The 27,417-nt window shown below is 39.7% G+C and overlaps 1 protein-coding gene across 3 annotated transcripts in view; it reads left to right on the top strand.

Moving 5' to 3' along the window:
- Positions 1-11,047: 11,047 nt before the first annotated feature.
- The window catches only part of LOC127437012 (nuclear pore complex protein Nup50-like), a 29,022-nt gene continuing 12,652 nt past the window's right edge, over positions 11,048-27,417 (top strand). For 2 of the 3 annotated variants that reach the window (XM_051691608.1, XM_051691609.1), the window contains exons 1-4: positions 11,048-11,191; positions 12,562-12,656; positions 20,912-20,995; positions 21,072-21,267. In XM_051691608.1, the coding sequence (XP_051547568.1) occupies positions 12,588-12,656; positions 20,912-20,995; positions 21,072-21,267 (349 nt within the window). In that variant the 5' untranslated portion in view covers positions 11,048-11,191; positions 12,562-12,587. Of the gene's footprint in view, positions 11,192-12,561; positions 12,657-20,911; positions 20,996-21,071; positions 21,268-21,505; positions 21,525-27,417 lie in introns of those variants that run through there. The other variant, XM_051691610.1, reaches the window with a different exon arrangement.

Consider the following 27,417-nt stretch of genomic DNA (forward strand, 5'->3'; position numbering starts at 1 on the left):
AGGTATGCCTGTATTTTTAAAAATGAACCTCTTCCTTCTGTCTGGATATTTTAGTAATGTTTATTTAAAATATGCATAATTTTATTTCTATTTTTCTTAAGTGATACTTGCTTAATACTGTTTAAAATGCATCCCAGGGTGATACCTCAAGAAGCTGTTTAAGAAAATGTCAAGAGTACATGTCTGCAAATTCTAGGCAAAAGGTGACTACTTTGAAGATGCTGAAATATAACACAGTTTTGATTTATTTTGGATTTAGTTTAGTCACAACATAATTCCCATAGTTCCATTTATGTTATTCCATAGTTTTGATGACTTTACTATTATTCTAAAATGTGAAGAAAAAAAATTATAATAAATAATAAGTGTTTCAAAACTTTTGACCAGTAGTGTATATATACACACAAGAACATTTACCATATGGTGGCACTTGTCCGGAATTCAGCTAATCTGTTCTGAATTTGCTGTGATCATATTGCTGCAATATAGGGATACAAAAGCTAAATTAGATTCATATATCCTTACTAAATTTATTTTGGTAACACTTTACATTAATGTTCTCTTTGTTGAGGATTTATGAAGGGGTTCAATAATGACCAATAATTCATTCATAAATGCATTATAAATAATATCATATCATATCATATAAAAATATGAAATTTAAAAGGCAATGGGCATGCAATTCTTGCCAAATATTAAGCATTATAACTGAACCTAACATGCTATAAATGCTTAATAAAATGCCCTAATTCATGATTTATTACAATGCATCAAGAATTGACTATTAGAGGAGACACATGACGCCATGTGAGGGTCGGACATGTGAATGGCGAGCTCTGCGCACTTTGCTAGTTTTAATACTATTTGTGTCATAAACCGGTGAGATTCGATACACCCTAATTATTAACTGTTCTTGGAAGACAATATGTCAAAAAATTCAAAATCCTCAGGCTCTGGAGATATTAAAAGACACTTATGTGCTCGGGCTGATTCCCCTGAGAAACAGGCCGAAAGCCCCGGACTCAGTTCAGACAGTGAACTGAAAGAAATCCGGCATGAATTGATGAATGTGTTGACAATGCTGACGAAGGTCGTACGTCGATCGATCACTTCCATGGAGACGAAATTATCTGAGATGGTCACGAGATTGTCGGACGTCGAGAAATGGATCGATTATCTGGAGTCATCGGAGAGGGAATTATCTGCTAACCCACTAGCGACCAAGGTAGATTTGTAGCGCGTTTGGGATTTGGAGAATCGTAATCGACGAAACAACGTCCAAATTGTTGGAATTCCTGAGCATGAGGAAGGCCGAGATATGGTGAAATTACAAGACGAGCTCTTCCCGAGTCTGCTCGACATAACAGGCAATAAGCTGGAAATCAAGCGAGCTCACAGAGTCCCGGCTTGGAGATCCGCGGAGGGAGACAGGCCCTGATAAATTCTGGCCAAATTTCTGAGATCATAGATAAAGATCTTGTGTTACACGAGCCAAGGAGTAAAGGAAAGCTTTCTTGGAAGAACCACAGCATTTTCTTGTTCCCAGATTTTCCGAATTCGACAAGAGAGAAATGTGATCAATTCAAGGAATGCAAGAATCTCTTACATCAACAGAAGGTTGCTTCTGCTCTGATGTTTCTGGCCAAACTGAGAATAGATATTAAGGATGGATGTAGAGAATTTACATGCCCACAGCAAGCACTGTCTTTCATAAAAACATTGGAGTGAATAAGCCATTTGGTGATTTTCATGTTGCTACTTAGTGAACTGACTCACTGTACATACACTTGACTGCCCAAGGAAGCTGAGCGCCTTTTTCTTTTCCTTTTGTGCTGGTTCTGTCTAGTGGCTGGAGTTTGTTTTGTGTAATATAATTTCTTCAGAACAGCTTGTGGATGAATCTGCTCGTTTTCGGTGCTTTTGCCTCCTGTTGGCTGGAGTTGGTTTTGTGGAATATTTCTTGCAAGTTTGACTGCCCGAAGAACTGAATTGCCCGTTTTTTTTATTTTTTTATGCTGGTTCCATTAGCGGCTGGAGCTTGTTTTGTGGAGGCACACACCTTCGAGACAGTTAAGTGGATGAATCTACATGTTTTTTTGTGTGTGTTTATTCTGCTTATGGGCTTTAGTTTGTTTTATAGATTTTCTTATGTTTTGTAATTCTGTCTTACAAATTTTTGTATAGAAGCACCAGACTTGAGCAATCTGACGTTGTCACGGGGACTCGTAGGTGTACATGGACTGTTTGAGTTTAGAGGGATGGACACCGGTTGGCGGTTTCGTGTGCGGGTTCATGCGCACGTTTTTCTTTTTTCTGTCTTTTTTGTTCTGGGGAAAGTTCGGGGGTTGATTGTTGCACCAATGTGGAATGTGGTCTTTATAAATTTATTTTTGACACACAATCTATTTTTTCTAATATGTCAAAATGTCAAATGTTAATATGAGTGGATTGGAAATTCAGGGGCAAAGGTTGATTTTGGCTAAAATTTACGCACCTCAATGTTGATGATCAGAGCTTTTTTATAGATCTTGAAGGGATGTTGCAAGCCGCTTGCATATAATATTGGGAGGAGACTTTAATCTTTTGATGGACTGTGTCCTTCATCATAGTGAAGCAAAAGTGTGCAAGCCCCCTAGAGCAACATTGACGCTTCACAAGATGTGTAAAAATGTTGGTTTTACCCATCTGGTAGGGATTATAAATTTTTCATCAGTCCATAATGATTATTCTAGAATAGATTTAAAAAAAAAATCTAAGTCCCTCATTTCATCTGTTGTTGATTGCTCAATTGGAAACATCTTAGTCTCAGATCACTCCCTGGTGAGTTTAGAGGTGTTGTCATATACAGAGAAAAAGAAATCATATAGTTGGTGCTTCAATGTATCCCTTTTGCAAAATCCTGAAATCCAACAAATGTTAAAGGCTGAAATCAGTGTTTATATGGAGACCAACTGGTCCTCAGTATCCTCTGTGGGCGTGGCTTGGGAGGCACTTAAGGCAGTTCTTAGGAGCTGGATCATACAGTATGCCTCATTCATCAAAAAATCCAAAGCACGAGAACTCGTGGAGTTAGAAGGGAATATTAAAAATGCTGAGGCAGAGCTGAAGTGCCAATTGTCGTCTGATGGCCTCAGAGAGTTGACCCGATTGAAATACAGATATAATACTATTTTGTAACGGAAGGTGGAGTTTTGGCTATTCAGGGTAAGACAGTCTTACTTTGAGTCAGGGGACAAAGCAGGGAAGCTTTTGGCTAGATATATAAAGCAGAGAGAGTCTTTTTCTACCATTCCTTCAGTGAAAACTGCTAGTGGTGAAATATTTACCTCGGCCATTGATATTAATAATGCTTTTAAAGAATTCTATCTTGATTTTTATAGTTCCACGTCTTCGTCTTCTGATGAAGAAAATAAAAACTTTGTGGAACCATTAGGTCTCCCTAAATTGATGAATGAGCAAAACATTTCTCTTGATTTTGAGATAACCTTGGAGGAGCTTGATGAGGTAATTAAGGCTTTACCTACAGGCAAAGCTCCAGGGCCAGATGGCTTTGCCAATTAATTTTTTAGATCTTATGCTACAGAGCTGGCTCCACTTTTGTTAGAAGTTTACACAGAATCATTAAAGAATGGAAATCTTCCGCTAACCATGACACAAGCCCAGATCAATCTGATACTTAAAAAGGACAAAGATCCAAGCGAGTGTAAGAGTTACCGTCCAATTTCCCTGATTCAGCTAGATGTTAAAATTGTGTGTAAAACCGATTAAGTAAAGTTATGACATCTCTTATACATATAGATCAGGTGGGGTTTATTCGGGGTTGTAGCACTTCTGATAACATTAGGCATTTTTATCAATATCATGTGGTCAGTGGGGAATTATCAGACTCCGATCTCTGCCATCTCACTTGACGCCAAAAAGGTGTTTGATATGGAAGAATAGGATTATCTTTTTAAGATTTTGGAAATATATGGGTTCGGGCATATTTTTATTGAATGGATTAAGTAACTTTATAGACACCCAGTAGCGGCGGTACAAACAAATGGATTAATTTCAGATTATTTTACTCTGGATAGGAGCACCCAGCAGGGCTGCCCTCTTTCCCCATTATTGTTCTGTCTTGCCCTGGAACCATTAGCTGTCAGGACGCCGGTTTGATCAGCCTACTTGTGTCTGTGTCTGTGCCGTTGTTCGTCCGGAATGCGTAGCTGTCTTGTTTGTCTGCCCATGTGCTTCGTCGTGTGGTGTTTGTGTTCGTTCGCCATGTGCTTCTGCACGTGTTGTTCTGTTGTGTTTGCCATGCGTTCAAATGTCAGTTGTCGCCCCGCCCTCTTGTTACCCGGTTAGTTCATTATTACTCTCATGTGTAACCCCTCATTAGCTTCCCTTTATGTTTTTTGTTCCGTGCCAGATCGTGTTTATGTGTCTTGTTATTCACGTCTTGCTTTTCATCTAGCCGTTCCTAGTAGTCTAGTTATCTAGTCAAGCCTTAATTTCTTCAGTTTTGATTTTGCTTTGGATTCCTAGTTATTTCTACTTTTGCTTTTGTTTTGCTATGTCTTGAGCTCTGCTTGTTATCCAGCCTTGTTTTGATTTTTTTAGTTTTATCCAGTTTATTTACTCTTTCCTGTTTCTACACTTTTACGTTGCTTAGTTAATAGGTTTTTCATTTATATTTATTTATTTTATTTTTTATTTTATTTATCTCCTGTGGCTTGCCTTCAGATCCGTTTTGTCTTGTTTTTCCTTTTATTTTTAATTTTTCTCTCCAGTCTCCCCATCTTCCTGGCTGCTGGACAGTGCTTATCTTTCCGCCACGTCCGGCTTTCCCACTGCCATCTCCCTTCCCCTTCTCCCCGCCTCACCTGCCACCACTGCCCGTTGCTCCCCATCTCATTTGCCATCATCCTAGACCTCCTGTGCAGACTGCTCTTGGCTGGACATTACCGTTCCATGGACTTTGTCTATGCTACCGTCATTGACTGTGGACTTTTTCCCATCTAGCCCTTGCTTCTGTTTGTTACCCCTTGAACTCCCGTTTTCCCAATAAATTGTGTATTACCCTGCAAATTGAATCCTCTTCTTTCTGAACCCTGACATTAATAGCCACAATAAGATAGGAGGATGATTTTCCAGGGGTGGTGGCGGGAGGTGTAGTGCATAAGCTTTTGCTTTACGCAGATGATATTTTGTTATTCTTCTCCGACCCCATTAGACCTGTGCCTTGCCTCCACAGGATTATTAATTCCTTCTATAAATCCCCAGAATACAGAGTAAATTGGTCTAAATCCAAAGCTTTGTCTCTGACAGCGTATTGCCCAGTAACGGCTTTTCAACTGGGCACCTTCCAGTGGCCCAAACAGGGCATTAAGTATTTGATGTGTATATATATATATATATATATATATATATATATATATATATATATATATATATATATATATATATATATATTTTTTTTTTTTTTTTTTCCTGTGTGTGTGTGTGTACGTATGTAAGAACATGGGGATGTTCATTTGGTGTCGGGTGGGGTTCTTGATTGGGGAGTGGTAGGGGTAGTATTAGGAGTTACATGTTAATTCATTGTATGTATGTTTTGTTTTTCTTTGTCTTCTTGGAATCAATAAAAAAGTTAATCTTAATAAAAAAGAATTGACTATTATAGTGAGATTAAATGGAGGGATTATGTCATTTTGTGTTTATATTCATGACTGTAATGTTTTGACTCACTTGTGCTGTCACTTTCCTTGTCATGTTGATGTCAAAAGAATGGTGCTGTCCAAAGCCTAGTCACCTAAAGTCATTTTAAAAAAACACTTTTCAGCTCTTCATGCTCATTCACAGCATATACAGTCTCATATAATAAACCTGATGACCTTTAAATCATATTGAACATTATGGACAAAGGTTTCTATTGTTGCAACTCCTTCATAAATGCTTCACATGTGTCCACTTTACATTGAGGTACATTTTCATAGGTTACTAATAGTGAATAAGTATTATAAGCAATTTTACCATGTGAGGTCAAATGTTCATTATTTGGTAAGTATTGGATGAAAGTTGCCCTTTTTGTGCAGGTTGTTATAAGTTCAAGTACAAGTTTGTTTATTGTCACGTGTGCAGGGTAACAAGTTACACTGGACAATGAAATTCTCCTATTTGCATCCACCCGATGTTCAGCAGTAATATATAATAGAAAATAACCGCATATCAATGGTTTATAATGCATTTGTAAATAAATTATTATAATTTTCATTAATGAACCCCTTTAAAAAAAAGTACATTTTTTTTTTTTTTGTAAACAGTTACCTTTATTTCCCTTTACTAGTGATGGAAATAAATGTGTAGCTATATTCTTGTGACTAACGATTTGACCATAACTAACATCAGAATGATGATTAAACAAAATAATTACTCAGAGGGATGTAATTATGGCTCTTATCTGCCCATTACTCATATTCATTCACACTGTCATCTCTTCAAAAGCACCCAAAGCTGTTGTACATATTCAGCTGTCACATTACTGAACATTTGGCTATAATAATTAACTTTCTATTTATTCAGAACATTTTAACATTACCATGGCCTTGTTCAGGCTAAAGACATACAGAAAACACTGACATAGAGAGAGCAATGTCATACCACACACATGACCTGAGAATGAAGTTTCATATTTTTTATCTGTTTTACCAAAAGAGAAAAACTCTCAATTTTATTATTTTTATTATACATTTTATTATCTTAGAGTACACTTGCATAAAGATGTTTGAGAGTGCAAAGTCCTGTCCTGAAGAGCCCTTTGACTTTAACAACAGCAGGGAATGGAGTTTCCTGGAATAGATGTGAGTGTTACATGAGCTCAGCTCTTACTGTAAGCATCACAGGAGACCTGAGCAGATCTCACACTGAAACCTTCATCTGCCAAACATCATCTTTACATGTCAGCTTTTAAGGAATATTCCGGGTTCAATACAAGTTAAGCTCAATCGACAGCATTTGTGGCATAATGTTGATTACCACAAAAATTAATTTCAACTCGCCCCTCTTTTTTTTTTTTTTTTTCCTTTTTCTTCCAATTTGGAATACCCAATTCCCAATGCGCTTTTAAGTCCTCATGGTTGCGTAGTGATTCGCCTCCAGTTGCCTCTGAGTCTGAGACCACCAACACGCGCATTTTATCATGTGGCTTGTTGTGCGCGTTGCCACGGAGACATAGCGCGTGTGGAGGCTTCACGCCATCCACCGCGCAACCACGCTCAACTCACCATGCGCCCCACCGAGAACGAACCACATTATAGCGACCAAGAGGAGGTTACCCCATGTGACTTTTTGGTGATCTACCCTCCCTAGCAACAGGGCCAATTTGGTTGCTTAGGAGACCTGGCTGGAGTTACCCAGTACACCCTGGGATTCGAACTAGCCAGCTAGCGAACTCCAGGGGTGGTAGCCAGCATATTTTACCACAGAGACAATTTTTGAACGTTAAAAAAACTAATTTTTTTTTCAAAAAGTATAGCCACAAGACAAATAGGATATTTGTGTTAACATGATTTAAGTGTGATAAAATCACTTGCTAACCTTTTCTTTTCTATCTCACTAGAACCTCGATTTTTTCTTTTCTTTTTTTAAGAAAAGGAGGGATGTGTAGAAATATATATATATATATATATATATATATATATATATATATATATATATATATATATATATACACACACACACACACACTTTTTATTTTTTTTATTTTTTTGGTGATCAACATTATGCCATAAATTCTGTTAACTGAGCTCAACTTGTGTTGAATCTGGAATATTCCTTTAAAGTAATAGTTCCATAGAATGAAAACTCATCATTTATTCACCAAACCCGTTTGACTTTCTTGCTTCTGTGAAACACAAAAGGTGAATTTTTCAAGAATATCCTGGCCTCTCTTTTCCATATAATGAGTGTGAAAGGGGACTGAGAGAAGTAGCCATGTCTGATTTGTGAACACTTTTAAGCTGGTAATTTTTGGGCCATGACCACCTGTCAAGAACCACTGGTCTAGACACAAAATAATTACAGTTTTCAGACAAATAGGACACAGATAGTAATTATCAACCAGTTGTTGTTTTTTTGCTTTTTGGGGGGGGGCTAACATGCCATTTTATGACTTAATCATTTTTCATCATTATCTTTTTTATCATTTAAAAGAGAGGCATTAGACCTAAGCATCTCTTTTAGCTATTAGGATTTAAAAGCATTGCATTGTAATTCAATATACACTCATGTTTTAAGAGTGTTTTGCCAAAACAGCAGTAGCAGTTGAATCGTGTGAGTCAAGCAAAATCACTGGAAAATATTCCTGTTTATTTTAATATCTATGACAATCGATAGATGACTTCTTAACCTTATTATAGATTTCACATCTTTAGAGAATGTTTTCTTGATATTTTTAATGTAATCTTTGTTTTGGATGAGCTCTTTCTATTATTATTTAAATGGTGAATCTGATTGGACCACATCTTCATGCAGCAGCTTTATGGTGCTGAAATGATGGGTCCCGCAGATAATACCAGAGAGATGCTTCCATTAAGAGAAACCAATTAAATTTCCTCTTAATTTGTCCATTCACTCCTCTAATTACAGCATGTAACTAAATCTGCATAATTACACTTTCACTGATCTGTGCTGCCTGATTGACATTTAAATCTGCCATGTGAACAAATCAGCAATTAGAGATGCATACAGCAAGAAATTATAATCAGCCTCCCATGACTTCATTAAGAACTTAGTGAGGGGAGGTCACGTGGCGCCATGCAAGAAGCAGACGTGTGAGCGACGAGCTCTGCACACTTTGCTAAATTATTTATTATTTTAATGTTATAATCTGGTGAAATTTGATACACCCAGTTATACATTTGCTCTTTGAGGCAAAACATGGCAAAGAAGTCAAAATCCTCGGGCTCTGGAGACATTAAATGACACTTATGTGTTCAGGATGAAAGCCCTGACAGGCCTACAGACCAGGGACTCGATTTGGATGGCGCGGTGGGAGAGGTGATCCAGTGTCAGTTGTCCACCATGTCGGTGATGTTGACGAAGGTTCTTGCTGACTTGGAGGATCTCGCTGTAATACGTCGATCGATTACGGCAATGGAAATAAAATTCTCTGAGTTAGTTACAAGAGTGACTGATGTTGAGAGACGAATCGATTGTCTGGAGTCTTTGGAGAGGGAATTAACCGCTAATCTGCCCATGACCAAAGTTGATTTGGAACATCTCCTTGAAAAGCTTGAAGATCTTGAGAATAGAAGCTGCAGGAATAACGTTCGAAAGCCTGATGGCTTTTCCTCTTAGTTTTTCAAATCTTATGTTACAGAACTGGCTCCACTTTTGTTAGAAGTTTATACGGAATCATTAAAGAATGGAAAGCTTCTGCCGACCATGACACAAGCCCGGATCAGTCTGATTCTTTAAAAGGACAAAGATCCAAGCGAGTGTAAAAGTTACCGCCCAATTTCCCTGATCCAGTTAGATGTAAAAATGTTGTCAAAAATTCTGGCTAATCGATTAAGTAAAGTTATGACACCCCCTCCATATTGTATAGGCTTGGTCTTAAAGACACACCCACCTGCTGGCGATGTCAATCAGAGGTTGGAGACATAACTCATGTCTTTTGGGGGTGTGTTGAGATCCAGGAGCTCTGGTTGAAATTTCAGAGTCTTATATGTGATGTATTGGGCACTCGGCTTTCACTTTGCCCCAGACTCTGTATTTTAGGCGATGGGGTGGTCATCGACATTGAGAATCGGCACATAAAGAGCTGGGTCCTAACGAGCGTCATGATTGCCAGACAGGTTATTTTAAGGGGTTGGAGGTCGGTTGGAGCGCCCTCATTTCATGAGTGGTGCTCGGAGATGGGGAGGGTGGTGGCCTTTGAGGAAGGGATGTATAGAAGGCTGGGAAATCTGGGGTTATTTGATAGGAAATGGGGCAGATATTTGGCCTTTTTGGAAGGCTTTTGGGGAGGGGTAGTGGAGAGGGATCTCTAGTTTTAAATATGTGTGTGCAATCTGATTGTTTTTTAAAAATATGCTTTTTATTTATTTATTTATTTTGTGTGTGTGTGTGTGTGTTTTGTGTTTTTTTTTTTTTTTAATGTTTCCAAATATTTATGACTAATGGGGTGAGTGTTTGTGTCAGGTGGGGGTGTTTGGGGGAAGGGTTTAATTGTACCTAATTTGATTCCGCATTTTCTGTGATGTTTATTTAATTTGTTGAATGGAATCAATAAAAACTGTTAATAACAAAAAAAAAAAACAAAAAAAAAACTTAGTGAGGAGAGACATGACTGCTTTGAGTAGCAGTTCTAGTGACATAATGACCCACGAATTTTGCCAAAAATTCAAATTGTGTTATTGAAACCTCCCAATGGATTTGAGACATGCTGGGATGAACGGATGAACACAGTATACAAATGATTAAATGTAATTGAGGTACAGTGGTTAATAAGTCATAAATTTTGTAATGGATTTTCATAGTTTAATATTGAAAATCTGGGTCTGGGGCAAAAACAATAAAATATACACATAAAAGGCTTTTTAAGAAGTACCAACAATAAATGAGGAAGGCCAGGAAAAATAAGTTTAAATGTGACTTTTATATAACAAAAAGAAAAAAAGTAAAAAAAATTTGTTTTAAGAAAAATCAACCCCTGGGACTTGAAATGGCCTAACATTGAAACATGTAAACATTGCCAAATATCAGATTTCTGTATGGTTAATGTTAAATGTAATTTACTAGCTACTACAGCAATGACAAATAAACAAAATATAACACTTTTGTGAACGGTTAACAAATAATAGCCATTTCTAAGACATTCTAAAGCAAAATAACTCCATATATCTTTTTCATATTTCTTAGTCTTGTCAGCGTCACTGTGCATCAAAAGACTTCATTTCCCTTAGAGCCCTATTGGTTTTTGCGCATGCCCAGAGCTACAGAAGGATGCGCGAATAAAAACTTCATTTCCCATAGTGCCCTGCTGATTTTTGCGCATGCCCAGAGCTACATGTGGACGCGCGAATATTCCGTTTGTAAAATGGCGGTGTGAGTGTGCGGCCTGCTGCTGCTGAGATTCCCGCGAACATTATTTCAGACATTCAACATTGTGCGTTCGGCGCGAACTGCTGGCGGGAAACTCTGTATGGTAAGTCTATAACATTATTAAACAGCGGTTTATTTGATACTGACCGGTGTTAGGTCATATTCACCATAACTCGAATACCGGCCTGTGATGAGCACATTTAAAACACAAGATTAATTTAATAACACGATATAAACACATGGAGCCACTCCGAAATTACCATATTAAATCATGTTTGAGCTTGTTAATCTTTATCTGCCGGTAGTTTGCGCAGTTCGTCTCGTCACTGAACTAACATGCGCTTACAAAGACCCCATTAAAGAGTATATATATATATATATATGAGTGACATGGTCCAGTAGTTCACATGTGATTGAAGTAAGCAGGATATGTTCCTGGGTCAGGAACCATAGACCTAAACGTAAATTTAACCATAGATTAAAATGAATCCTTCTAGACCTACTCTAACCTTAGACCTAAACATCAACCTACGATCAGAGGACTAAATATCAGCTGTTGATATAAATGTTGTGCCAGGCCAACACATGTTTGAAATTGATTCAGACCTGTTTGAGGAAGTCACGTTGAGCTAGCTAGCAAAACTAGCCATTTTCAATCCATCTAGTCCTAATCTAGGTTGTGTCTCGTTTGGAAGGCTGCATGCTAGGTAGGACGCGTCCTTTCAAGGCTGCAGTATACCGAGCGTCCTGCTTTCAACAAGCCTCGTTTAAACGAGACGGCTTTTGTAGAACAAACGGAAACGAAACGGAACGTAACATGGTTGCTATGACAGCACGCTACTCTTTAACAAGCGCGAGTGCTTTGAGTGAGAAGGGAATGTATGAGGTACATTTTAGGAGAGTTATAATGATGTAAAGAGAAAGAAAATAGATTTTACAGGTGTACTTTTAGTCTAATACTTAATTTTAATTATTAATATAATTATACATATTATATACTCTGCACCCATCTACTGAGGAACGTCAACTTGAGAATTAACATTACTTGCGTTTGAACATCATATTTACGGGCACATTGTCATTTTCAAAAAATCATTTTTTTTAGACATTTCCGTTGAAGCAAAGAATTGTGGGTTGTGAGTGCCCACGAAGGATACACCTCATGCATCCTCCGAATTCTCGTGAAAGAAGGTCGCATTCGAAGTGTCCTCCTCGCTTTTCTGAAACGAGACAGCCTCAATGACGTTGCGGCCGACAAATGCGACCGCCCTCGTCTTTGATTCTGCCCGAAATAAATAATGTGTTGACAGAATTTGATGTTTTTTTTCCCCCAAACATGTTTTCTTCAGTTTCTGTGCATGTGTGTCAAACTGGCCTTTGTCCATTCATTCTGGACTGTATAGTGAATTTCCAATTCAATATGAAATAAATAAAACAAATTCATCCATATTTGTTTTTGGATCCCCCCCCCAGTGTTTGTATTTGACAGTTAAGTTGTGATGGCCAAGCGTATTGCAGAAAAGGAGCTGACGGACAGAAACTGGGATCAGGAAGATGAAGGAGAAGAGGTATGTCTTCATCCAACAAATTTTCACATCTTTACTGTTAAACATCATGACATTCCCAGTGGAAACCCAATACTTCCCAATTACTTTATCAATGGTGATAGCGATGAATCAACTTCTTGTATTTGATTTAGGGATGGGCACGGGTACTCGGATGTGGCAGCAATGACTGATCATGAAAACGATGATTGATGGTGATCATGCATGATGTGACTTTTTACTTTGAAATTCAGTGACAATTACCTGACAACTAAACACAAACGTGTCAAAGTGGAAGCTTATTTTTGATTTTGAGATTGATTACGTCGTGATTTCAAAGGGTATATTGTTTGTCAAAGACATCTCATAGCAACCAATCTGATATATGGCGCTGCAGTTTTATCGTTTAGAGAGTGTAATTAACTGTTTTGAACACCTGTCTATGCTAAACACGTTTTATTATCATTTAATATAAGAACTTTGACTCGTTAATGGATATTATTTAATAAAAGTTAATGTTTTTCACTGACTGTAAACCTACCTGCCCTGGATGCCGAAATGTTTGCGTGACGTAACACTCACCTGCATCTCAATGAAATGGGAGTTGAAGATTTCCGCACGAGTTTCCAAGTTAGAAGTCCAAGATAGTGTCATTCCGTTGCACTTTCCCCAGTTGAAAGGTGGAAATTCAGACTCTCCGAGTTGAATGGAACACTTCATGAATCATCACGGCAACAAACATACGGAGCATCGCGGCTCTTGGGGAGATACACACCAGGCATGTAGCAGTGGACTCAATGCGCTGAAGCAGCGCATATACAGAAGGCGAGTGTTTCAAACAGCTAGACAGAGCGCAGCTAAATGGAACACAGTGCAGTGTCTTCAAAACTGAACTTCATCTTAACACGCATATTAAAAACGCTATGATTAGGGCGTCTCCTTTTAAGCCAACCGCTTTTTGAAAATGTGAAAATAAATGGTTCAGACAGTCACTAAAAAACTGGTGCGCATTTACTAAGATTACTACAGTAACCTAAAGGAAGAACAGACAGACGCGTGTTGTGCACATTCTTTCATTGAGTTGGGCAGCGAATCTTCACATAACAAAATATGGATCATTATTTTTTGATTATGTAATCTTTTGTACATTTTGTAACAGATTGTTATAACCGCCTATAATAATGAATAGACAATGCACTGGAACTAGGGCTGCACAATTAGTCGAAAAACTAATCGTGATTACGATTATGGCTGCCACGATTATGTAACCGTGAAAATGGATGATTACAGCATTCAATTCAAGTCTGCTCCTGTTGCGTCAGTGGTTGAGTATTCTAACCAATAACTAACATGTCCGTTGAGCAATGAAACGACAATGGCCAATCAGAGCCGCTTAGATTAGTCCTCCGTCCTGTCTGTAAAAACCTGATCCTAATGCGCATGTTTTAAACCGCCTGAAATCAAATCACTTTATTGTCACACAGCCATATACACAAGTGCAATGGTGTGTGAAATTCTTGGGTGCAGTTCCGATCAACATAGCAGTCGTGACAGTGATGAGACATATACCAATTTACAATAACATCAAATTAACACAACACAATTTAAACATCTGTTATATACATAATTACACTCAACAGTATACAAATAATAACATACACTGTACAGTATACAATACGCACTATATAGATACACATTATTCAATAAAAATAAAAAATAAAAATATATAAAAGTATATATATATAGAATGTACTGTATTGACATTCAGGCTGTCGGTTGATAGTCAGTTGTTAAGAGAGAACATAATATAATAATAATATAATTTATGACAGTCCGGTGTGAGATATAAGAGTAAGGGTAATAAAGTGCAGTGCTGATGTATTTTGATCGTGGGAGATCAAGAGTTCAAAAGTCTGATTGCTTGGGGGAAGAAGCTATCATGGAGTCGGCTGGTGCGGGTCCTGATGCTGCGATACCACCTACCTGATGGTAGCAGTGAGAACAGCCCATGGCTCGGGTGGCTGGAGTCTCTGATGATCCTCCGAGCTTTTTTCACACACCGCCTTGTATATATTTCCTGGAGGGAGGGAAGCTCACCTCCGATGATGTGTCTGGCAGTTCGCACCACCCTTTGCAGTGCTTTGCGGTTGTGGGCGGTGCTATTGCCGTACCAGGCGGAGATACAGCCAGTCAGGATACTCTCCACAGTGCAGGTGTTGAACCGTGTGAGGATGTGGTGGTTCATTCCAAACTTCCTCAGTCGTCTCAGGAAGAAGAGGCGCTGATGAGCCTTCTTCACAACGACTTCAGTGTGGATGGACCATGTGAGTTCCTCAGTGATGTGGACAACCAGGAACTTGAAGCTGCTGACTCTCTCCACTGGTGCTCCATTGATGGTGATGGGACTGTGTTCTCTGTCTTTTCTCCTGAAGTCCACCACAAGCTCCTTTGTCTTACTGATGTTGAGGGAGAGGTTGTGCTCCTGACACCAGTGTGTCAGAGTGTGTATCTCCTCTCTGTAGGCTGTTTCATCATTGTCAGTGATCAGACCTACCACCGTCGTGTCATCAGCAAACTTAATGATGGCATTGGAGCTATGTGTTGCCACACAGTCATGTGTGTACAGGGAATACAGTAGTGGGCTGAGAACACAGCCCTGCGGGGCTCCAGTGTTGAGGGTCAGTGATGAGATGTTGCTGCCTATTCTAACCACCTGGCGTCTGCTTGACAGGAAGTCCAGGATCCAGCTGCACAACGAGCTGTTTAAGCCCACAGCCCGGAGTTTCTCATCAAGCTTGGAGGGCACTATGGTGTTGAATGCTGAGCTGTAGTCTACAAACAGCATTCTCACATCAGTGTTCCTTTTTTCCAGGTGGGAGAGAGCAGTGTGTATTGTAGATGCAATGGCATCATCAGTGGAGCGATTGTTGCGGTAAGCAAACTGCAGCGGGTCAAGAGAGAGTGGCAATATAGAGCAGATGTAATCTCTGATTAGTCTCTCAAAACATTTGCTGATGATGGGGGTCAGAGCAACAGGACGCCAGTCATTTAAACAAGTTATTTTTGATTGTTTTGGAACAGGCACAATGGTGGATGTTTTAAAGCATGTGGGCACTACAGACAAAGAGAGGGAAAGGTTGAAAATGTCTGTAAAAACACCAGCCAGCTGGTTCGCGCACGCTCTGACGCGGCCCGGAATGCTGTCTGGACCCGCGGCTTTGCGAATATTCACCCATCGGAAGGATCGGGTTACATCCGCTACAGAGACAGAGAGTGAACTAACCTCTGTAGCTTCAGCCGCGAGAGCTCTCTCCGCAAGGGCGGTGTTGCTTCCCTTGAAACGAGCATAAAAAGTATTTAGCTCATCCGGTAGAGAGGCAGCGGTGTTCATGGCGGAGTTTTTATTCCCTTTAAAGTCCGTGATGATGTTAATTCCCTGCCACATGCTTCTAGAGTTGGTGGTGTTAAACTGTCCTTCAGTCTTACTCCTGTACTGGTGTTTTGTGGTTTTTCGGAGGGCATAACTGGCTTGTTTATGCTCCTCCACGTTCCCGGAATTAAAAGCGGAGGTCCGCACATTAAGTGCTGCGCGAACATCGCTATTTATCCATGGCTTCTGATTCGGATAGATTCGTACAGTTCTGATCGGAACGACGTCCTCTATGCACGTTCTAATGAAACACATTACGCTATCAGCGTAAAGCTCGATGTCGCCATCAGAGGCGGACCGGAACATCTCCCAGTCCGTGTGATCAAAACAGTCTTGTAGCGTAGAATCTGATTGGTCCGACCAGCACTGGATCGTTCTGAGGGTGGGTGCTTCCTGTTTCAATTTCTGCCTGTAAGCGGGCAGAAGCAGAATGGAAGAGTGGTCCGATTTGCCAAATGGTGGGCGGGGGAGGGATTTGTAGCCATCCCGGAATGGAGAGTAGCAATGGTCCAAAACCCGGTCCCCTCGTGTGTTGAAACTAATGTGCTGGTGATATTTTGGTGCGACTGATTTTAAACTGTCTTTATTAAAGTCCCCGGTCACAATTGAACGTGGCCTCAGGGTGCGCGGTTTCCTGCTCACTTATAATCCCATACAGTTCCTTGAGTGCCTGGTCTGTGTCGGCTTGTGGGGGAATGTACACAGCTGTGATAATGACCGCTGTGAATTCCCTCGGTAGCCAGAATGGTCGACACAGAAGCATAAGAAATTGCATATCAGGAGAGCAGAAAGACTTGATAGAATGTACGTTCCTCTGATCACACCAGGATTTGTTGATCATAAAACATACACCACCTCCTCTGCTTTTACCTGAGAGGTCTTTCGCTCTGTCCGCTCGGTGCACGGAGAACCCCGCGGGTTCAATGGCTGAGTCTGGAATCTCCGCAGACATCCAAGTTTCCGTAAGGCAGATAATGCAGCAGTCCCTTGTATCTCGTTGGAAAGAGATCCGCGCTTTCAGCTCGCAGAGCTTGTTATCCAGAGACTGAACATTTGCCAGTAGAATAGTGGGTAGCGGGGGTCGATTTGCGTGGCGTCTTACTCTGATGAGAACGCCGGCTCTGTTTCCCCTTTTCCTCCTGCGTTTCCGCGGCCGTGCTGCCCAGACAAAGGGCTCCGCTGGTGTGTTTGTAAACAGCGGGTCGGCATTGAGGAATGTGAAGTCCGGTTTACGGTGTGAGATTGCTGAACCGTAGACAATAAGGCAGACAACATCCGAGACAAAAAACATAAGAATTGTGAACAAAACAAACAAAACATTACTATGTTGTGTCGGAGCTCGCAACGCAGCAGCCATACTCTGCGCCATCTTGAGTCCCAGATGCTTGCTTTATGTTCTAGCTCTGTTTGCGTGGCACACGAAAATTAATACTGAAGAAACATCACCTGACACTTGAAAAGAAGCTGTAGAACAAGAGCGAAAAGCACTTTGGAATTATTTTGGACTCATTGCATATTGCATAGCTCACTTTGAACGTAGATGGTATAGTCATTGCAAATGAGCAACACGACAAAACTAAAACGATCCCGTTCTAATCAAGGTAAATTTTTTACCTTTAATTTTTTCACATTAAGATACACACCGTGACACATTTATTATGATTCTGTATGTTGCGAACATCAATCGTCTAGAGCTGCAGCAAGTGCAAGTGAGGGACGAGCGTCTCAGCGAGGGAGAGTACATCTCAGCCGTGATCAGTTTGAAACACTCACACTGTTTTTCACGCGATGCAGCTGTGACCGCACAGAGAAATGATTAAATACTTTTCTCACATTTTAAAATATTGAAGCAGTGCTAGACATGTGTCATGTGATATGTTTGTGTGTGTGTTTAGGTCAAGTGGTCACTGCAGGAGTTGCAATAATTTAAAAAGAGAAAATGATTCAGTCTGCTTGTTTACATGACCCGCTTCCTTATTATTTTAACTTTAATAAAGAATCAATGCATTAAAGAGATAACGCTGGGGTGTTTCATTTTTAGACCCTCTGACCAGTGGCGGGCCGTGCATTAAATGTCTAGGCCTTCAGTGTGATTCATGCCATTAAGAAAAAACAGTTTCACAATGAATAAGACACCCTATGCCTTTGGGCATCATACATTGTCGCAGCTAACTAATAATACCAACTGACATTTTAAAAACACATCCACGCATGAAAGCCAGAACTTGAAACGACACTTAATGCTCAAGCAAGCCTAATTTTAACTGCAGCATGACTGTTTTGTGAAATGAACGTCTCCCGAACAGACATTCAAAAATCATAATTTTTCATGAATCTACAAAGGAGGTCTATAATACCTGGAAAAATCTATCTAATAATATTTGCGATTTAAATATTGCTTGCAATAAATTTCATTTCGTCAGGGTACACGGTTATGCTGCGTTCCATTCAAGTTGGAGTGGGATATTCCTACTTGATATCTCCGACCATAAATGCATTCCATTCCCCAATATTCGTTAGCTTAGCAAGGGTTTGACTCTCATTAGAGATGTCTCCTAGCAACCCAACTGAAACAATGCTGCAGCGCTAGCATTTGTGCTTCAGGTTTACGATTATCAGAAGAGATTGTTGTATTCCGTTGCACTTTTCCTAGTGGGAAGTTGTAAAATCCGACTTTCCGAGTTGAAAGGAACGCAGCACTTCTTTTCAAACTTGATCCAATACTGAATGCTCAAGCAGCCTAATTTACACTTAGAAAACTCCTGATGTTGCTATAACAATGCAATAAGCACTTACCAATTTGTTTGAAGTGAAAATCAGTCCTCCTTTCCTAATTAATAAATTAAGCAATCACACGGTCATGCAGAACATCTCGTGTTTTTAAATCCATAAGGATCTCTTTCTCAAAGGCGATAGTGGCAGTGTTGACAGCCGATTCGTCAGCAAGATCTCGCGCTCTTCGCTTTCAAATTACATCACTTAAATCGTGATTGCGTCACTCAAGGCCAGCTAGAAGGCCTCGACCGATCTACTCGATCTACATCACCTTAAGCTGCTGTTTGGAGTGATTGAAGTGATTCTGGACTGTGAGCTGTGTTTTCTTCCTCTCCTCAATCAGGCACGAGCTGCAGTGCTGCTCTCGCTTCATCAATAGTTTCATATGATCTCATGTTACGTTGAATGAGATCAAATGACTATTCGATAATGAAAAATATTGTTGATAACATCGACTTGTCTTTTCAGCTCTAGTTACATATATAATAGATTAAAAATAACGTAATGTCTGATGCAACATAATGACTTGATGCAAACACACACAAGGCATTAAACCAGTGAAATAAGTGTGCATATCATGTAACGTTAAGATTTATCTATCTTATGTAGGTTTGCGGGGTGAACTTTGCAGCATAAACTTTATTTCAAAGGGCGCTTTCTGTCCCTTTAATCTCGCATGCTCCGCTCCGTGTCAGTTGCGAGAAGGTTTGTGTAATACGAGACAGGCACATTAATGATAATGAATTCTTAAATTCTGTAATCAATACATGGAAATTTATTTGATAGATCGATGCACCTCAATGCATCTTTACACCCCTTGTATTAATATGTTCCTTGGTGTTCACTTATAATATTACTAAAGTTTTTTTTTTGGACCAAAAACAGTCATATATTTGTAAAAGATGATAATTTTACACCCTCATTCTGACTCTGTCAGAAAAACTCTGCTTCTTTAAGACTTGACAGTGTACGCCCACTGTTCTGATTGGCTCTCTGCTCTTGACTGACCAGCCATCTCATTGCTCACCGCTACTGAAGTGATAACGTAAAGTAGGCATTGATGTGTTGTTGTGGAGGTGGTCAGATGCAAATGTCTACCTCAGTGTGACATCACAGTTTGGCTGCTTGATTTCAACAAATGCTCTTTTTTGCAGTGGAAGTTTTGCGTTTTGAAACGTACATATTTTTATAGTACAATGACCTTATTAGTCATGGGTCATTCATGCACAATTAGTTCATTTTGAACTAATCTTTTATGTGACTCAGAAGAATGAGTAGTCTCAGAGAGTGATATGTTCATTTTGTGTTGGCCGCACATGGGCATTGTGCAACCTCTGTTCGTTTGTTACGTAAAAACCGCATAGGCGCTGTACAGGAAACAGAAATTATTAGTTCACCTTTCAACTTTTGGTCCGAGTCGTTCGTTCTTTTGTCGTGTGACAGCCGTATACGCTATGCATTGCTCACACAGGAAACAAATGATTAGTTCACCTCTTGAGTCATCTTGTCCAAGTCGTTCGTTCTTTTGTCATGTGACAGCCGTGTATGCTATGCATTGCTCACACAGGAAACAGAAATTATTAGTTCACCTCTCGAGTCTTCTGGTCCGAGTCATTCGTTCTTTTGTCATGTGACAGCATATATGAGCATGTACGGCTGTCACGTCACAAAAGAACAAACGACTCGGACAAGAAGATTCCAGAGGTGAACTAATCTTGCTGTTTTTCGTAATTTGTCCTTGGCTGCATTATCATTTTTTCCTTATTGGGACTATAATCAAAGTTTGCTTAAGTAGACGTGTTGGGGGGTATTTAGCTATTTAAAATTTTACATTTTAATTTAATTCTGCTCAAATGAACGAAATGACTTGAATAATGATTCGTTCATTTTGCTGAACAAGACTCAAATATCCAAGTCAGTAAAATGACCCGATCTTCCCATCACTACCTCTTATGTCGAAAAAGCAATTTAATTCCTTATGTCATAACCCCTTTAAGTTATTTCCCTTGAGAATAAAATTTGATATTCTGCGTATTGTTTGATGTGTGCTTATCAGATTGTCTTCTGTTCTCAGGCTGGAATGTTTTCAGTTGCAAGTGAAGATGTGATGAAAAATCGTGCCATCAAGAGGGCGAAGCGTCGTAACGGGGGCACAGAGGTAACTTACGCCTTGTTTCACCTAGCATGCATGTTCTGACAGTGAATTATACATGAGTTGTGTTCTTTTGTCTCAGGGAGAGAGTGGAGGGGCTTTTAAAGTGTTTAAGGGTTTCTCGCTGACCCCAGCTGCAGCAGGGGCAACATTATTCTCTGGTTTTGGTAACAGAGATGGATTCAAACCTCTCTCCAGCCTGACCAATGGCAGCATGGCATCCGTTGCTCCATCCTTCGGAGGTTTTAACACTCCTACATCTGCTAAGACCAACAGCGGTAAGTCTTTTACAAACACTCATTTTAATACTGTGTGCAGGTGCAATGCAATAAGTAAAACACAAAAGTAATTGGACAATTACGCCACACTTTAAAGTGTCTGAATGTCATTTCATTAGGTCTTTTTTTTTTTTTAAATAAAATATTCTTTTATGTGCCCGAAAAGGTATATTTCATTAAATTTAATGTTTTCTTTACAAAAAATTACTATTTGTTTTTTTTTGTTTTTTTTTACTAGATTTGCAGTAATGGCTGCAGTAAGTATGCAGTTTTAATGTAACTTCATGATATCTGTAACTTCATGATATCTGTAACCCATCCTTAATGTTGAGCCCTGGTTGGGGTCACTATATTTCTTAGTTTTTATAATTTTTCAAAGCCACAGAGAATGTTGATGATCTCACGCTTTATAATCACTATATATGCTTGTCTGAAATGCGCATCTGCACTGTGCGTTTGAAGCCTTGTTTCCCGCGAGCAAGTGTACCAGGGTTCCCCCCCGATATGCTTGCTCAAGAGACAGGATGGCAGAGAGCGGATCATTCCGAAACTCAATTGTGCTTAAAAACCCAGTAAAACAAGGACTTTTGCTGCTTTTAGGCCATATCTATTAGCTTTAAGGGAATCTATATGCCAGTGTACGTCTAAACATTGACAAAATTAGTTTTCAGGAGATATAAGCATTTAAAATCTGCTTTATCTTTCTGGCTAAACAGAACCAGACAAAATTATGCGTCACATAGCTGCTGAGAAACTTTTTCCAATCAAATGCCTCATCCACCTTTTTCCTGGGGGGTCTTACTGGGGAAACGAATGTGGGTGGGACTTCTGCTGGAAGTCTTTCTATAGCATTCCCTAGCTCTGGCTGCAGTCATTTTAAGACCCTGTTTACAGCTAGTAATAAGACGAGTTTCGGATGATCCGATCGCAAATGGTCAGTGCTAAATATAGTTGTAAATGGGATGCAAAGTGTTTTGTGATTGGATCACAAAAACACATACAGCGGTAGTCAAAAACCACATCGAGTTTGAGGTTTAAAACTGTGTTTTGATGCGTCCTGGATGGCAACGAAGCACCACCTTTCACCAATCAATCATCCGCCGAACAGAGTTTAAACTTACACTGGTGGCCAAAAGTTTGGAATAATAAACAGATTCTGCTCTTATGGAAAGAAATTGGTACTTGTATTTACCAAAGTGGCATTCAGCTGATCACAATGTACAGTGCATCCGGAAAGTATTCACAGCGCTTCACTTTTTCCACATTTTGTTATGTTACAGCCTTATTCCAAAATGGACTAAATTCATTATTTTCCTCAAAATTCTACAAACAATACCCCATAATGTCAGCGTGAAAGAAGTTTGTTTGAAATCTTTGCAAATTTATTAAAAATAAAAAACGAAAAAAATCACATGTACATAAGTATTAACAGCCTTTGCCATCACACTCAAAATTGAGCTCAGGTGCATCCTGTTTCAACTGATCATCCTTGAGATGTTTCTACAACTTGATTGGAGTCCACCTGTGGTAAATTCAGTTGATTGGACATGATTTGGAAAGGCACACACCTGTCTATATAAGGTCCCACAGTTAACAGTGCATGTCAGAGCACAAAGCAAGCCATGAAGTCCAAGGAATTGTCTGTAGACCTCCAAGACAGGATTGTATCGAGGCACAGATCTGGGGAAGGGTACAGAAAAATTTCTGCAGCATTGAAGGTCCCAATGAACACAGTGGCCTCCATCATCCGTAAATGGAAGAAGTTTGGAACCACCAGGACTCTTCCTAGAGCTGGCCGCCCGGCCAAACTGAGCGATCGGGGGAGAAGGGCCTTAGTCAGGGAGGTGACCAAGAACCTGATGGTCACTCTGACAGAGCTCCAGCATTTCTCTGTGGAGAGAGGAGAACCTTCCAGAAGAACAACCATCTCTGCAGCACTCCACCAATCAGGCCTGTATGGTAGAGTGGCCAGACGGAAGTCACTCCTCAGTAAAAGGCACATGACAGCCCGCCTGGAGTTTGCCAAAAGGCACCTGAAGGACTCTCAGACCATGAGAAACAAAGATTGAACTCTTTGGCCTGAATGGCAAGCGTCATGTCTGGAGGAAACCAGGCACCGCTCATCACCTGGCCAATACCATCCCTACAGTGAAGCATGGTGGTGGCAGCATCATGCTGTGGGAATGTTTTTCAGCTGCAGGAACTGGGAGACTAGTCAGGATCAAGGGAAAGATGAATGCAGTAATGTACAGAGACATCCTTGATGAAAACCTGCTCCAGAGCGCTCTGGACCTCAGACTGGGGCGAAGGTTCATCTTCCAACAGGACAACGACCCTAAGCACACAGCCAAGATAACAAAGGAGTGGCTATGGGACAACTCTGTGAATGTCCTTGAGTGGCCCAGCCAGAGCCCAGACTTGAACCCGATTGAACATCTCTGGAGAGATCTGAAAATGGCTGTGCATCGACGCTCCCCATCCAACCTGATGGAGCTTGAGAGGTCCTGCAAAGAAGAATGGGAGAAACTGCCCAAAAATAGGTGTGCCAAGATTGTAGCATCATACTCGAAAAGACTTGAGGCTGTAATTGGTGCCAAAGGTGTTTCAACAAAGTATTGAGCAAAGGCTGTGAATACTTATGTACATGTGAATTTTTTTTTTCTTCATTTTTTTTTAAAATAAATTTGCAAAGATTTCAAACAGACTTCTTTCACGTTGTCATATTGTTTGTAGAATTTTGAGGAAAATAATGAATTTAATCCATTTTGGAATAAGGCTGTAACATAACAAAATGTGGAAAAAGTGAAGCGCTGTGAATACTTTCCGGATGCACTGTATAGTCAGGACATTAATAATGTGAATATTTCCTATTACAATTTGAAAAAAATGTTCTCATCAAGAAATCCTCCATGTGCACCAATGACAGCTTTGCAGATCCTTGGCATTCTAGCTGTCAGTTTGTCCAGATACTCAGGTGACATTTCACCCCACGCTTCCTGTAGCACTTGCCACTGTGGTTGTCTTGTCGGGCACTTCTCACGCACCTTACAGTCTAGCTGATCCCACAAAAGCGCAATGGGGTTAAGATCCATAACACTCTTTTCCAATTATCTGTTGTCCAATGTCTGTTTCTTTGCCCACTCTAACCTTTTCTTTTTGATTTTCTGTTTCAAAAGTGGCTTTTTCTTTGCAATTCTTCCCACAAGGCCTGCACCCCTGAGTCTTCTCTTTACTGTTGTACATGAAACTGTTGTTGAGCGGGTAGAATTCAATGAAGCTGTCAGCTGAGGACATGAGGCATCTATTTTAGTGCCCGACCGAAATATCGGTTGGCCGATATTAGCCTTTCACTGATATATCGGTATTGGCGTAGATTTTACCGACATGCGCCGTTATGAAAACTTTTTTTCAGAACATATAATGCAGAAAACAATGCTTTAGAATTGGTGTCTTAGCGTAGTTTGTCCAGCAGAGCGCGCTCTGACTCCACTGTTTACAAAGCTGACTCTGAGCTGACGGTGGTTCTGCAGACAGGGCGGAGTTAAAAGGTGTGGATTTGAGCGATCTCTTCTCCTTAAATTGCTAACTAGTTTGTGAAATACATACTGGAAAGTTAATAAAAAATGACCCCATCATTTTATATGACTAATATAATGTTAACCCTGTCCCTGACAACAATGTCACTCATGTTTATCACAACTGATTGCTGTTAGCCAGCTATAGTTTGTCAGTGCAGTCAGTAAGATTGAAAGGTAAACATCAGAGCATCTTTTTGCAGCTCATCAGACAACGGGGCAGTGGTGGATTGTGTCTGATGAGTGTTGATTTCACACTTCGCTGTTGCCTAGTTGGTGAGACGCAATGCTGGAAAGTAAATAAAGTCCATCTTTTGCTCTCCGTGACAACGAGCTTATAGCTAACTAGCTAATCACGTAGCTACTTTCATTGCTTGTCAGCTGAGTGGAAGCTAATGTGTAAACATGTATTCACCAAAATGTTTTGTTCAGGATTCACAGTTTGGTACCCCCTTCAACTGAACAATTCCAGTCATTGCATTTATAAAATGTAATATTTAAAAGTCTAGTTTTCCAGACATTAAAATAGGATACGTAATAAAAGTAGATTTAATAAAAAGTATATTTGCCCTGTGTAAATAATAATATATAGGAACTGTATCTAAAATAAATAAGGAGTGATAAATACTGATACAACAGGCTGGAAAAATAGACATTTATTAATTTTAATATCCTTTATATATATATTTTGAATGTATTGAAACTTGACATCAGGCGACGCACCCTAAAAACTGCACCATTAGATCGGTTTCATGCTGAAGAACTGCTTGAAAGTATGTTTTTTTTTTTCTCTCTCTCGTAAATGTAAATGAGTGTAAATGTCAACATCATCATATATGTCGAAAGGATTGATGCCTGTCAACCAAAACATGAGCTCATTGATGTCGTTAAATGAGTCTGCTTTTTTTATTTAATCCATTACTCCTGGTCGGAGGCTTCCGTAAATATTTAGTTTATACGTAGGGTAACGTCCTACATAAATGTAATGGTACAATGCTCAAATATTTAGTAGAGCGTAAATTGTGACTTAGTGCCCATTTATGCCACAACTAGGCTAAGTTTTAACTTTCATATAGCTGGTGTAACCAGCCCCTGATGTTTATTTAGCTATTTATTTTATTTGAATTTATTCTTTATTTAAATGGTCAGCCATTGACTGATACTAAACGGTACTGATGTTAATCAAGCTATTTATTTTATTCTTTATTTTAATGGTCAGCAGTTGACTTATGCTAACAGTACTGATGTTTAAGCTATTTATTGTATTTTTATTTATTCTTTATTTTCTCAGTGTTCATTTCTAGAATTTATTGACAATGTATAATAATAATGTCAAATATTCTTTGATAAAAATATTTGAGAAAGCAGCCTTCTGAGTACCTTTGCATAGTCATATCGGTGCAAAATCGGTGCACAATCCACATAGAAAAGGTCTGGTTTCATTCCAGCTCAAAAATTAACTATATCGGCAATCTGTGAATTTTCCCTCTCTAAAATCGGTATCGGTCTCAAAAATCCCATATCGGACGGGCTCTAGTCTATTTCTCAAACTAGAGTCTCTGATGTACTTATCCTCTTCTTCAGTTGTACATCTGGCCTTCCATATCTCTTTCTGTCCTTGTTAGAGCCAGTTGTCCTTTGTCTTTGAAGACTGTAGTGTACACCTTTGTATGAAATCTTTATTTTTTTGGCAATTTCAAGCATTGTATAGCCTTCGTTCCTCAAAACAATGATTGACTGCTGAGTTTCTAGAGAAAGCGGTTTCTTTTTTGCCATTTTTGACCTAATATTGACCCTAAGACATGCCAGTTTATTGCATACTGTGGCAACTCAAAAACAAACACAAAGACAATCTTAAGCTTCATTTAACGAACCAAATAGCTTTCAGCAGTGTTTGATATAATGGCAAGTGATTTTCTAGTACCAAATTAGCAATTTAGCATGATTACTCAAGGATAAGGTGTTGGAGTGATGGCTGCTGGAAATGGGGCCTGTCTAGATTTGATCAAAAATGACTTTTTTCAAATAGTGATGGTGTTGTTTTTTACATCAGTAATATCCTGACTATACATTGTGATCAGTCGAATTCCACTTTGGTGAATTAAAGTACCAATTTCCTTCCGAAACAGCAAAATCTGTACAAGGAGCGCACTCGGTGTCTGCACGCTCGTGCGCTCACACGACTGTTCCTCACCGCTTACAGTATATTATGCACTCGCGCGTCATTGTAAGCTAAATATAATCACGCTCTCTCGTCTCTGAGTGCTCGGTTAGAAGACTTTGTTCACTCAGTGTATTTTTTGTGCTCTCTCGCTCCTTGTCTGCTAACTTTAACGTTATAAAAACAGCACTGGCCCGATTGGGCAAGTGACAGTTTTTGCAACTGGCCTGAACCTCTCAAACACTGGCCCCGGGACATCGGGCAGTCCTTATTGTCGAGCCCTGGTATTTCCTCTTCTGGGATCAGCCTGATACGTGCACTACTAAGTAGTACTGGCGCATCCCTGTTAAAATGGATACTAAAGACTCCAAATTCCGATTTATCACATGGAATCGTTTGTGTTCACATACATAG

The sequence above is a fragment of the Myxocyprinus asiaticus genome, chromosome 47, assembly GCF_019703515.2.
Source record: "Myxocyprinus asiaticus isolate MX2 ecotype Aquarium Trade chromosome 47, UBuf_Myxa_2, whole genome shotgun sequence".
Taxonomy (NCBI): Eukaryota; Metazoa; Chordata; class Actinopteri; order Cypriniformes; family Catostomidae; genus Myxocyprinus; species Myxocyprinus asiaticus.